This window comes from Sinohyriopsis cumingii, chromosome 17, assembly GCF_028554795.1.
Source record: "Sinohyriopsis cumingii isolate HCF-2022 chromosome 17, ASM2855479v2, whole genome shotgun sequence".
In the NCBI taxonomy this organism is placed as follows: Eukaryota; Metazoa; Mollusca; class Bivalvia; order Unionida; family Unionidae; genus Sinohyriopsis; species Sinohyriopsis cumingii.
The window spans coordinates 27,134,595-27,149,067 of NC_142977.1; the positions used below are offsets into that span (position 1 = coordinate 27,134,595).

The following is a 14,473-nucleotide window of genomic DNA, read 5'->3' on the forward strand; positions in this document are numbered from 1 at the left end:
GGGGAACGTCTTGTCAGTGAGGGGTCTACTTTAAGGACTTATAACTATTGTACTACTACGTTTATTTGTGTACGTTTGCTATGTAGCTTCGGTTTACGTAGTATATTGCAAATATTTTCTATTATTGTTTGTGACCTAGCTAGGGATTTATATTAGCAGTATAAAGCTGCATTTTTAAGAAACGTTTAGTATCGTTTGATTCTTTATGGGCACAGTAAGGTTTACTTCTGAACCTGTTTGTTATATTTTAATTGTGCCGATAATGTAACCTGTATAATTTACCTTATAAAACGTCATCACGTTTTATCGTATATGCCCGTGTCGTGCACGGTGTTATATGTATTTTCAGCTTACCCGAATGACCAGAGTGATCGGAGTCGACACTAGACGTTGACCATAGCAGCTGTGAAGCTGAATCACTGTAGCCGTAGATCTGAATAAACAGTGTTGCTGGTCGAGTAGCAGGTGATCTTGCGTCGCTGACGAGACTGATGGACGCTAACTGCTTGATTGACAAAACTGGAATACTGACGGCTTGATTGGCCAGTGTGACTGGTAGCCGAGTGTGCTGGTAGCGGAGTATAACTCCATACCTGTAATCTTTTAGCCGTAGGTCAAATTTTTTTTTTTGTTTTTGGGGGATGGGGTGGTGGGGTTGTAAAACCCAACGTGTTCTGGGGACTGTAAAGAAAATTAATTGCTCATTTACATCGTTCGTTATTAAACATTGTATTTATATCACCATCAAAAGTGTTCTGTTGTAAATCCGAAATCCCACCCGGTGATCTTGTTACAAATGGTGTCAGAAGTGGGATCATTTCGGATTTAACAGAGCACTTAAACTATTGTTTCATTATTCTTGTATGATCTTTTGTGTGTTTCAGACGCTCTTTCACAAGACAGTGAGGTTAAGCAGACATATAACGTTACTTATTTTTCGTACAAATTTCATGATTATGCTGCCTTCCGAGAAGGAAAATACGATTTGTTAAAATTAAAGTAATTACATATTTTTGCACAATACTGCACTTTAAGTTGGTTATATCAGACTTTTAAAATGTCCTCACTGAAAGAACTTGTAGAACTGGGGAAGCAGTTTGGCTACGAGGAGGAGACCGTTAGAAATTTTGTTCGTGAAGAACAGGCTAGGGAAAGGGTTCAGAGGTTAAAGGAGAGGGAAAACGAAAGGGACAAACTAGAGATAGGAAGGGAAGCCGAAGAAAGAAAAGAGCTTTTAAGAAGGAGAAGATAGAATTAGAAAAACAAGCCGAGAAGGAGAAGATAGAATTAGAAAAACAAGCCGAGATGGAGAAGATAGAATTAGAGAATAGGAAGATATAATTAGAAAAACAAGCAGAAAGTGAGAAGACAATTTTTCAGTTATATCGCTACAATGTCTGCAGTGTAACAGTTTATAGTGATGTCTATCACTGGGGCATCATGCCGCAGACATATATCATGATGTCCCACCCAGTCACATTATCCTGACACCAGGCTGACCAGTCCTAGCACTAACCTCTTAATGCTTAGCGCCATATAAGGCAGCGGTTAGTACCATTTTTTGGCAAGTCTTTGGTATGACGCGGGATCGAACCCACGACCTGCCACGTCCGAGGCGGGCGCTCTAGCCACTAAAGCACCGGTGCGGTTGGGAGAAGGTAGAACTGCTTAAAGAAGTAGAGGTTAAGAAGTTAGAAAGGGAAAAGCAAGCGAGTTTAGAAGCTTTGGAGATAGAAAATAGAAATAGGCAGAGGGAGTATCAAAGAAATTCAGAGCTATTGCAATATAAAAGGGAGGGGGAACGTGATGATAAACTAAGAGGTCCAAAATTGCGCCCATTTGAAGACGACAAAAACAACATGGATAGTTATAAGAACAGGTTCGAAAGGTACGCCACTGTACAAAAAAAGGAAAAAAGACGATTGGTCGCTCATTGGGAATGCGGGTGAATATTCCTCTCTCGAAGGCCTGCGACGGTCCACGATGAATGAATTGAATATACACCACCTGTTAAGAAACGATGTAGTTATATCTAGTAGTTATTCAGTCGAACACGATCAGCAAGACGCAGAGACTGTTGGACTTCATAGGACACCATAAGGTGAAAGAGCATAGTAAGAATTGGAAAGATCTTCTCACAACGACCATAGGGAGATCAGAAATAGCTGTAGTCATAGGAGCCAATCCTTTCTCTTCTGTGACTAAGATCGTGGTGGACAAACTCCATCATAAGAGGACGAGAGAACACATAAGGTATAATAAATCTTCTCTCCCTTGTCTGTGGGAAACCTTATCTGAGGCCGTCGCCAAGGATTACTAGACTCGGTCCATGAATATTGAAATACTCGGAGATAATACATGTATCCAGGACATACCCGATTTTAGATACAGTCCCGACGTATATACCCTCATATACCCTCATCGACGGTAAGATAGTCGTGCTGAAAATTAAGTGCCGTTTTCGCCGAAGTAAACTCAAACTCCCAAATTATTATCTTCCTCGAGTGTATTTTGGTCTAGAAGTCTCTTCTGAGATAGCGAAGTACGTTCATTTGGTAGACATCGTGTTTAGAAAATTTTCCGTGTCCCAGCTTTAGCTGAATCCGCACTGCGACAAAATGATTCACTCGTTCGACTTCAGAAGGTAAAAGAAAGATACACTTGAGGCGGGAGTAATGTTTCTGTATGTCGATTATATGGAGGGAGAGCAGGACTAGGTACAGTGGATCAACTTAGGACTGGTCAGCATCGAAGAAGAGATACTAAAGGTCATCGCGGGTTCTACTTCCTCTAGTCACATGCTATATCTGGATTAATTTCCTGTGGATACCTGCAAGGAGGTAGAACTGTTCAGGAGTATTAATAAAAAGCTACTAATCGTAACCCCCCTTAAGATCATGTCTTTCAATTGTCAGGATAGTCAACCTATACCCAACAGAGATGTGATCGACGGAGCCATAAAGACCTACTAGGAAAGACTGAAAGAGATGGAGACCGCAGATACAGAATCTACCGCTGCAAGTCTTTCTTTCTTATTCGTGTAGTCTTCACAGTGTAGTTCCTTTCTTTTGAATATAGTCTTCTTAGCGTGGTCTTCTATTCTTCTGAGTATTCTCTTCTTCTGAGAATTTTTCTCGTTTTTCGTCCGGCGGTGGATATAAGTCCGAAAACTGTAATAAGAAGCGACTAATTTCGGACTTATCACCAGGTCTTAGTATAGGACCGTCCACGGGCTTCTGATACAAGGGCCGGCCGATAGAGTGTTGTTTTCAGCTCAGGACACAATCTATATCAGACAAAAGAATCCAGAGTCATCAGACTGGGCGGCCTATATATCAATTTCTGGTCTAACAGAGCCTGTGATCAAATACTATTTATAGTCCCCCGAATATAGTGACATGACGTCTAAAAGGGCCTGTGATCATATCACATGTATAGCCCTGGCCTAATTAGCATATTCCCTAATACACACACACACACACACACACACACACACACACACACACACACATATATATATATATATATATATATATATATATATATATATATATATATATATATATATATATATATATATATATATATATATATATATACTGTCCCAGAACTTATGGCGAAAACTTGTTTCATCAAAGATATATGTCCCAAGACTTAAGAAACAATATAATTTTGTGTTCAAGTTGTGCCACCCCCTCTACTAAACGGTACAATAAAAAAGACAAAACACTTGTTTGAAAATAAAATGAAAGAAACTAACCTTGGATTGTTATCATTCATTCCGTCTTTTTTCATCATGCGAAATGTTTAGAAGAAAAAATGTATCCACAGATTCCGTATATATAGCATATGCTGCTTAGCGTATGCATCCTCACTGTAGTATGTATCGCTTATGTCCAACAACAAAATCGCAAAAGAGATGGGAATATCACCCGATTGCTTGAAGGCACCTGTTATTCACGCATGATAAGTTATAAGGTGCAAATGACCAAGATTGCATTGCATCCAGGTTAACTATACGACAGTATCTCTCAAATAAAATCATTATTTGAAAATACATTCACTTTTCGCTAGCATGGGTTACAAAAGTATTATTAAAGCAAGTTATTGCTGTCTATAATATCTACCATACGAACATCAATTATGATTACATATGGCAAACAAAAAAAAAAGCCCGGGGGATGAATAAACACAACTGGCAGCGAGAAATATACTCATTTGTTAAACTTACTGACTGGGTATCAAATATAAAGGTTAATTAGTTACAAAAGCAAGCTAACCCCGGAAACTGACTTTGGATTATTTTAAGTGTGCCGATTTTCTTATGAAGTAGGCCGATATATGAAAGCCAACTTTGATTCCTTTAGATTCTTTTAAATGTGTCGATTTCTTTTTCTTTACAAAGTCGACCGACATGGGAAAGGCAGCATATATTCCTTTTTACCTATATTAACGGGAATTTTGAAATTAAATCGAAACAATGGAACAGTTTTGTAAGCGACACAATCTAGTGCATCGTGCATGCACATCGATATAAGGCTGAACAGTAAATTAGTTTTCACTAGTGTCATCTAAATGTTCCCTATCCATAGTTCATAGTGTTTTATTTTTCGACAACAAAATGCATGTACTTCGTCTTGTGGAGATAAATGTAAGTCATTTCCGGTTGGTGTCCTCTATATTTGGGAAATCGTAGCTCAGGGGAATTAACAGCATTTTGTACTTCTGTTTCGAGTAATTAATTTATTATTTCTTCCTTACACTTGATATTTTTGTAAAATTCTTTTTGTGCGAGCATAACTATTTTTAATCATGTAATGCAAATCTGATGTAAAAAGAAAATTGTTAGAGTATGGCCGGTGACCTTTAAATTATCAAATCAAATCAGTGCCAATATTAGAATTATTATATACCAGTATATTCCTATATGGAAACATTGATATAAAAATGAAAGATTTATTTGACTGCACCCCAACGGCGCATCAGCACTGTTAGGCTCTTTAGCGCCAAACAAAATGTTATATGCATAATCTTTTAAAAATTATAAAAAGTCTCATATCGACCAGCAATATCAAAATCAAATAGTTGAAATTAAAACGATAAGATGGTAACGGTGAAAAATAAATCTTCCCGATCAACGGGGATGTAAATGGTGTATTTTAATGAAGAATGATGAAAAGGTGTTAAAAAAGGGACGGTATGTATATTCATAAAACTGTACAAGATGATAGCATAAAAGTTAGAGTTTAGAGTAAACGAAAGAAAAATTACTCACATTAATACATAAAGGAGAAGTTTTCGATCTACAGCCGAAGTTGGCTGTCGAAAGATAACACTATGTGGTTTCAAAGATATGAAGAAATGTGTGACATGTAAATGTATTAACAACATGGCGATAAAATGATGTAGCCCATGGGCACTTTTAGGACTCATGATACAAAAAGTTTATAATAATATAGTAAAAAAAACCCAACATAACAAACAGATGGAGACTTGGAAGTTTGTAACACGTTTCGTTGCAATTATAAGAGACCGGTAATTTATTCTTTTGAAAATATGGGATGATACTTGTTGGGGTCTATGCTATGAATATACCATGTTAGGTAGACTCGACTGCCCACATCTCATTTTCTCTTAAGTAGAGGAGATTGCTTGTTAGTTGCTGTGAAATCAATATTTTACGTTAGGTAGTTTAGACTGTCCAGAACGAGGCTATCGTGGACCATAGGCTGTATTACAAATGTGTAATTTGGTACCGGGCCTTCTTTCCTACGTTCCTAACGAACTGAAGTGGGCGTGGTACTGGAAACATGAAATAGTCGTCTAAATCAAATAAAATACATTAAGCGCGATCAAAGTATTTGTTTTTCAAAGTCATTTACTTTTTGAAAGTAAACCACAAATACCTGGAAGGGTGGGGGGGGAGGGAGGGGCATTCACACGGATAAAAGTTTTATATGTTTGGATCATGAGGAGGAAGGGGTTTGATAACATATTCCTTATGCTTAAGGATCTCATATGCCCTCAGATAAAATATTTTCCTAGGTTTAATAAACGCATAAATCTAATGATTTGATTGCGGTAAACATTTTTCATTTGATTTAGACCTACAGTCAATTAACATGTATATAAAAAGTAAGAAGCCTAAATAGAGTTTAATGCATAGTGATTTCACGTATATTTGAAATGATTGGTTGGTTGGTTGCTATGGGTTTAACTTTTTTTTTTGTTTAGCACAAAATATGCTATACATGGTGGCCAGTAAAACTGGAGTAGGAAGAACGACGGAAAACCGAGGAAGTACCACAGTCCCACAGGAAGCTCCAAGCAAGCTTTCTCACACACCCAAGTTGGCCGAGCCCGAGACACGAACCCACGCGGATTCTGGTGAGATGTGAATAATCTGCGAAGGCGAGCGCCGTACACCATTTATCATTCAAGTGGAAGCCCCGGAATGAAGAGGTGAGTCCCTAATGCATTCAAATGGAAGCCCAAAAATGAAAAGAACAAGTCCCAAATACTTTGAAATGAAAGCTCTGGAATGAAGACAGTGAGTCCCAAATACATTAAAATGGCAACCAAAAAACGAAGAGAATGAGTTCTAAATTCATTAAAATGGAAACCTCTGAACGAAGAAAGTAAAGCCCTAGAACAAACAATGTGCATTCCAAATACATTCAAATGGCAGACCCAGAATGAAGAGAGTGAGTCCTAAATATATTGGAATGGAAACCCTAGAATGAACAAAGCCGATCATAAATACATTGAGTTCAAAGCCACAGAAAGAATGAAGACAGTGAGTCCTAGAAGGAAGACAGTGAGTCCTAGAAGGAAGAAAGTGAGTCTCATATACATTAAATTGGAAGCCCTAGAATGAAGACAGTGAGACCGAAATAAACTGAAACTAAAGCCCCAGAATGAAACGAGTCAGTCCCAAACACGTTGTAATGGAAGACCTGAAAGAAGTGTGAGTACCAAATACAAAAATTAGATTGAAGAGAGTGAGACCTAAATATATGGGTATGGAAACTCCATAACTAAGAAAGTCAATCCTAATTACGTTGAAATCAAAATAAAATGAGTCCCAGGAGAGATATCTATGAGTTATAAAGCGCTTTCGACCACTCGCTTACCCAGGGACCTTTAAATGAAGTTTCAGAAAATCATAGAAAGTTAATGATGTATTATCTATATTCTGTTAAGCAAATATGATTTTAAAAAGGGCTGAAATAAAACACTAAATAGTGCTTGAAATGTTTAAAAGAAACTTAAATAAGCCTTTTTCTTGCCCATAATTTGCATTGCTTTGCATCAGGGTAGGTAATTATGGTTGATAAGAAAACGGGGGATGTCCTTATAAAAGCTTAAAATATGATCAACAAAATCTTGTCAGTCTGTTGATTGTACGTTTTGACAGTATAAGTATTCTTTTTTCTCGGAAACTTCAACTTACCAGTCCTCCAGTCAAAATTCCACAGGCCTCCACAGTCCGACTGCTTTTCGTAGCAGACGACATCGGGAATACGTTTTCCCTGTCCTTCCATCTTAGCTAAGTGGTACAGCATTGACATGCCGCTAGGACCCGCACCAATCAAACATATCCTCGTCATCTCCTTGGAAAGGGCCATGTCTTCTAAAACGAAGGGAAGTATAGTTTTAGCATAGACGATTGGTGACTGTTTCGTAAACGAATATATATTGAAAACGGTCCTGGCGGAGACGTCCATAGAAACGACACAAGTCCCAAGTTTTTCAAACGTATTTCTAAACGTTACGTGCTCGCTTAATACTATTAGCGCCTAGAATTTGGATAATTTCCACCCACGGTAATTCGACAACTCAGCTGAATGTATCTCTCCATTTCAAGAGCGACAGAAGTGTTCCAGAAAAACAGAATCGTATGTAAAAAATATGGCATAGACAAGATTTTTTCCCCTAAGTTGCTATGTCTACTATGTTAATGTTTATAAAATTATGATACATTCTGCGGCTCTTACAATGAACAATCTTTACTTAAAAAATGCAGCTACACCATTTTTTGAGACCTAACAAACTACAGACGATGTCCGATAAGAACGTAGTCATAGCCTGTTTTTAAACCTAGTAAACTGTTTATCTGAGGCACAAAAAACCAAATAAAAATGTATTTTTAAATATATTGAAATGCATATATTAAATAAGACATGAATCGTTAAATTTCATGGGCATGTTATAAACTGTGAATATAACAACACAGTCTTAATGTCATTAGAAGATGAACATGGTTCAGACAACTGCAAGTACGATCATCACAATAAAGGAATTTATGAGGACAAAATATGAAGTAGGACAGAGATGCAAACACACTATTTTCGAAAAGTAGACTCTTGTTGTTCCATGCCTCTGTCTAATGTATCCTACAAAGACGCATGCAAATACATCTAAGTATGAAGTTCAAAGGCACAACAACACAATCATGGTCAAACAATGCCCTTTAAAAGCAAGTTCTGAAAATGTAACTTCAAAAGTTACCAAACTCTAAATAGAAGATAAACTATTTCAAACAAATGTAAAAGACCAATGATAATACTACTGCAATTTTTTACTTGTCTAAAATGGCAAGATAATGTAAATATAATAAAGTAAAATACTTGAAATATCGGGTCTAAATGCTTTTGTTTTTTTAAAATATAAATCCGATTCTTTGCAAAATCCATGATTGTCTTCGATAGAATAACATCTAAAAGTTTCTTTATTGATGTCACATTCAATTATTTCTGCCTCACCGGATGACAGTCTATATACTCCACCAGAATGTGTTCCACTGTAAACTGGCATTAGCGAGACATGGACCCCAGTCAGGATCGCACTTCAGAAAGGGTACACGGGTCAGGTGTTACTCTATGACAATTTCTTAGTCATCCATATATCTCGTTACGACTCTGTGGTCTCAAAGTATGCCACAACCAGCAAGAACCAAAGAGTTTAGTAAAATTCAACAATAATTTATTTATGAATATTTAAAAAGAACTGTCAGCATTGTGAATTAAACCCCAAATATTCCTAAAAAGTTCTATCACAAGTTCAAACTTATAGAATATTCCGAATGAATTCAAGTGATATTACAAATAAATTGAGTTCAATCTTTAATGTGCTGATGTACCAATTCCTGAACTAGTGTTGAGGTGCTAACAGTCTTCATGTATCACATTGATGAAATCCAAAATGTCTCTAAATAAATTCACAATAATTCAAAATTATGATTTATTCTGAACGTATGAATGAGAACTTTGTGTCTCAAATGGTTACTTTGAATAAATCATATAACATGACTGATTCCTCTTCATATTTTAACATAAGAAAACAAATAGAAGGACTAGGAAGAAGGTCAGAAGTTCATTTCCAGTACATTTTTAGTTTTAAAAAGGTCAGATCTATTACTAAAACTTTGGTAAGTATCATGGAAAATTAGACCCGAAGTTCCCGATGTAAAATCCAAAGTCCTGAACTCAAATCCAAGTAAACATGTTTACGTACAGATAATAATAATCTTAAAATATAATCTACAATCACAGAGAATAATAGATGTGTAATGTGTTGTTAAAAAAAAATGAAATTTGTCATGTAGTACCAAACTTTTGCCCTCATTTATGGGCGAAAGTCAACCACAAAGTTCAAATTAAATATACATATCGATATATAATACTTCTATGCGAAATATAGAAAAAAATCAGTTTGCCAACTGTACATCATGTTGAATTTACCTATTTTTGCTCTAGTCTAAAAAAAGCGCTTTACGAAATTAAAAGAACATCGGATTTGAACGTTTGGCACGCTCGTCGTCCAGTGTACCAGCGACTTGACCATCTCTGTCCCGTAAGCAGGGCAGCCCACTGAAGTTACACTGAGCGTTGCGCATGCTAGTGCTTGTTTCATCATGCTCAGAAGTTTTGGTGGAAATCACTTTCAGTGTTGGTACACAGTCCTTTGACTGACCCGGGTACTTTAACAAACAACGTTAACCTCACAACCACCCTGGCATCTTCAGGATCCACAGCTGTTAGCACTTAATGTCCCCATCAAAGTAGCAAACTCAGGTAAACTTAAAAGGCCAATATAATCATGGGCAAGTGCACATTTATGGGGTATATTCTTTCCTGACCATATTCTGTACAACTACAAGTCAACATGCACGCTACTTCGCCATAGTTTATATGGGTCCGATCAGACCGATCGACTGGACCCCTAGCATTAAGCATTAAAGTTATATCAATTCTAGATAACAGCTTGTACAATGTTTCAAGTAATGTACTTTATCCCAACAAGAGCTTGAAAATCCGCGATTTAAGAATCAAAATCTCAGTTATTGCAGAAAAAATAAAAATGTAATTTCACTTGGCAGAATTGGTGGATGGTTTTAAAATGCCACCATTTATACCCATGAACATATTCCATCTTAGTTTAACAGAATACAAAGTTCCAGTCAATATTTTCCCCAAAAGGCCGGTCAGCTAACAACTCTTTCCACAATCGAAACAGTATCTAATGAAGCCACAGAAACAGCAATCTTTTTCATCAAACCACTCGGCCTTTGGTGTTATATAACTTGGACTGACATTGCTAATGCTGTGTTAATTGTCCACACCCTAAACTCGCAGTATCATTTGTTTGGTTTAAAATGGAAAGGTGCATACTTTTATGAGAAGTGACTGCTTGAAATCAGGAAATTAGCTCTCCATAACAAGAATCATATACCGGATGATAAATTCATGCTGAATACAACTCGTCATTACTGCCCGATGAGAATAAAACGTGTGATATTCCTGCTGGATACAACTCGTCATTACTGCTCGATGAGAATAAAACTTGTGATATTCCTGCTGGATACAACTCGTCATTACTGCTGCATGAGAATAAAACTTGTGATATTCGTGCTAGATACAACTCGTCATTACTGCTCGATGAGAATAAAACTTGTGATATGCTGGATACAACTCGTTCTTACTGCTCGATAAGAACAAAACTTGTGATATTCGTGCTGGATACAACTCGTCATTACTGCAAAGGCAAGCTCCATGAGAATAAAACTTGTGATATTCGTGCTGGATACAACTCGTCATTACTGCAAAGGCAAGCCCGATGAAAACAAAATGCGTGATATTCAAGCTGGATACAACTCGTCATTACTGCTCGATGAGACTAAAACTTGTGATATTCAAGCTGGATACAACTCGTCATTACTGCTCGATGAGAATAAAACTTGTGATATTCCTGCTGGATACAACTCGTCATTACTGCTGCATGAGAATAAAACTTGTGATATTCCTGCTAGATACAACTCGTCATTACTGCTCGATGAGAATAAAACTTGTGATATGCTGGATACAACTCGTCCTTACTGCTCGATGAGAACAAAACTTGTGATATTCGTGCTGGATACAACTCGTCATTACTGCAAAGGCAAGCCCGATGAAAACAAAACGTGTGATATTCATGCTGTATACAACTCGTCATTACTGCAAAGGCAAGCCCGATAATGCGTGATATTCAAGCTGGATACAACTCGTCATTACTGCTCGATGAGACTAAAACTTGTGATATTCAAGCTGGATACAACTCGTCATTACTGCTCCATGAGAATAAAACTTGTGATATTCGTGCTGGATACAACTCGTCATTACTGCAAAGGCAAGCCCGATGAGAACAAAACGTGTGATATTCAAGCTGGATACAACTCGTCATTACTGCTCGATGAGACTAAAACTTGTGATATTCAAGCTGGATACAACTCGTCATTACTGCTCCATGAGAACAAAACTTGTGATATTCGTGCTAGATACAACTCGTCATTACTGCAAAGGCAAGCCCGATGAGAACAAAACGTGTCATATTCATGCTGGATACAACTCGTCATTACTGCAAAGGCAAGCCCGATGAGAACAAACTGTGTGATATTCATGCTGGATACAACTCGTCATTACTGCTCCATGAGAATAAAACTTGTGATATTCATGCTGGATACAGCTGGTCATTACTGCTCCATGAGAATAAAACTTGTGATATTCGTGCTGGATACAACTCGTCATTACTGCAAAGGCAAGCCCGATGAGAACAAAACTTGTGATATTCATGCTGGATAAAACTCGTCATTACTGCAAAGGCAAGCTCGATGAGAATAAAACTTGTGATATTCGTGCTGGATAAAACTCGTCATTACTGCAAAGGCAAGCTCGATGAGAATAAAACGCATGGTCCATGCTCAACCATAAATGTCCTGGGTTATAATTCGATTTGTTGGCAATGGAGGGGCGTTTTCTTGCTGACAAACAAAACTTCGTGTCTAGATCTTATTTATGTCTCGTAAAACCTAAACTTACACTAAATCAACCTCATTCATTTACAATGACACAACAATTGCCAGTGAGGTCAAAGTTTCAGGAAGATATTCGTGATATGTATTTGTACATAGCTATATGCGTCAAAACACCATCACACACGTATAACAAAAGAAGTTTGAGGATGTGTCACGTTGAGTACCTTCGAGTCAATTTTAACTGGTCGCGCAGTTTTATACGAACGCTGGATTACAACATCATTTTTTACATATATTCATCCGATTATACATATATGCAGCCGAAAAACATGGCTATGGCGGACTTTTAATTCAAAGTTGATCATTGTGGTTTGGGATTTTTTATAAAGACTGCTGTTACGTGTTTAAGCTCGAATAAACAGTAACACAAGAAAGAGTGAAAACAACAAGCTTTGAAAAATATAACGAAAAATTTATTTCCCTGGAAAAATACTGTAAAAATGAAAAAATATGTGAACTTACGGTTTCCAGAATCTAATCCAAAACTAAGACAAGAATAATCCACGAACAAAATTTGTGAAGTCCCAATATTGAAATGTTCTAATGATTCCAATTTCGAGTGCCGACGAAGAATCCAAGATGGAAGGCGATGACCTAGGTTGTAGCCTGTACTGTGTTGACGTCTACAGTTCCTTGTACAAACAAATAATTTATCCTCCGGTTTTGGAAATCCTAATACAAATTTCAAGAAATGTCCTTGTTCAAGAGTTCTGTATGAATGTAATATTTCCAATGAAACGAATTAGTCTTCTAGAGTCCAGATAATCTGAAGAAAAATTAACATATAACTCAAAAACTCAAAATCTTCAATACTTTAATACTGGTTACAACTGAAGCAAACAACTTGACATAAAGTGGTTAAAAGACCGGACTCTCCCATCTCTCTCTCTCTCTCTCTCTCAACCTCACTATTAATACTAAGTATTTCGCAAATTCGGCAATGCTTAATTACGAAATAGAGGATCACGTCATCATGTTTAGATGTAAAAGCCACATAGCTGATGTGTGTTCATGATAAGAACCAATAATTTTATTCAAAAACAAGTTGTTTACTTGACCTTTAATCAAGGCCAGGAACTATGGAAAAAATAGAAACAATTGTTTCTATTATTAGGTATTTATAGAAAGATTCAGGTCAAAGTGAACTTTCTGGAAAATATCACATTCCTAGTAAACAAAATTGCATTAGATTGACATGTAAAGAAAATAAAAAGATTCCAAAACCCCAAAACAATCAAGTCAAATCAGACACAAATTAAATCAAATGTAACACTGCATAGGCTAAAATAAAGTGGTGCAGTAATTATATCGCATGATCTTACACATTGAACATCGAGGACCAAGCTAGGCAAACAATTGTATTATGTGCCACACTGACAACGAAGCTTTAGTCGAGGCAATAAACAAAAACAAAACACTCCTTCGTGAGGTAGTATGGTTAGATGATGACGTAGCAATTTGTGAAAACTCTGGAGCATAATCCGGGACATCAAGCCACTACAATAAAGCCCGAAGTATTCCGCATTCTCGTTACATGGCATGCTCTTACCTTCTGTACGCTTAAATTCTTTACTTAATAGGAAGCAATCAAAGGTGAAGTTGAAAATAATTTTCACCAAGAGACTTCTAATAGAGAAGCAGAATCCGCCGTGGCTGTTAGAGCCGGTACGAGCTAACCATAAAGTAACGGTTCGAGTGCTTCAAGAGAATTGTTGATACTTATGTACACTAACCAGTCGCGTAGAATATGATCACGTGATCCAGAAGTTCGATGTCGGTTTTAATTTCGCAATTTATGATAAGCCAGTTGCACACACATGTATAAAAGTTGTGTTTACTCCCAGGTCTGTACCAACAACATATTTGTGTTGATCTGGCTATTCCAAATGTTTTAGTTCGGTCGAATAGCAGTATAATGGGGCATGAAATTAAAAAAATTACTATTCTTGGGTAAAAAAACACACATTAAGGCTAAAAACTAATACAATATATGGATGTTTTTCGTTCTCAAGACGTTAATCAGTTCTACAATTTCGTTGTGCATGTTATTCCCCTCCCCAATCCCCACCCACCGTCGCCTGTTATGCCCTTTGCCGTGTCTTCTTAAATGTTTCGGTCAAT

At 37.0% G+C, this 14,473-nt stretch overlaps 1 protein-coding gene across 6 annotated transcripts in view; it reads right to left on the reverse strand.

Annotated features, from left to right (window-relative positions):
- The window catches only part of LOC149778298 (uncharacterized), a 49,096-nt gene extending 35,003 nt beyond the window's left edge, over positions 1-14,093 (reverse strand). The window contains exons 1-2 of one of the 6 annotated variants that reach the window (XM_089939110.1): positions 13,902-14,093; positions 7,454-7,633 (exon numbers count right to left, since the gene is read on the reverse strand). In XM_089939110.1, coding sequence (XP_089795236.1) covers positions 7,454-7,628 — 175 coding nt within the window. In that variant the 5' untranslated portion in view covers positions 7,629-7,633; positions 13,902-14,093. Of the gene's footprint in view, positions 1-7,453; positions 7,634-9,743; positions 11,432-12,814; positions 13,215-13,901 lie in introns of those variants that run through there. The other 5 variants (XM_089939107.1, XM_089939106.1, XM_089939108.1 and 2 more) reach the window with 5 other exon arrangements.
- Between the last annotated feature and the right edge of the window lie 380 nt (positions 14,094-14,473).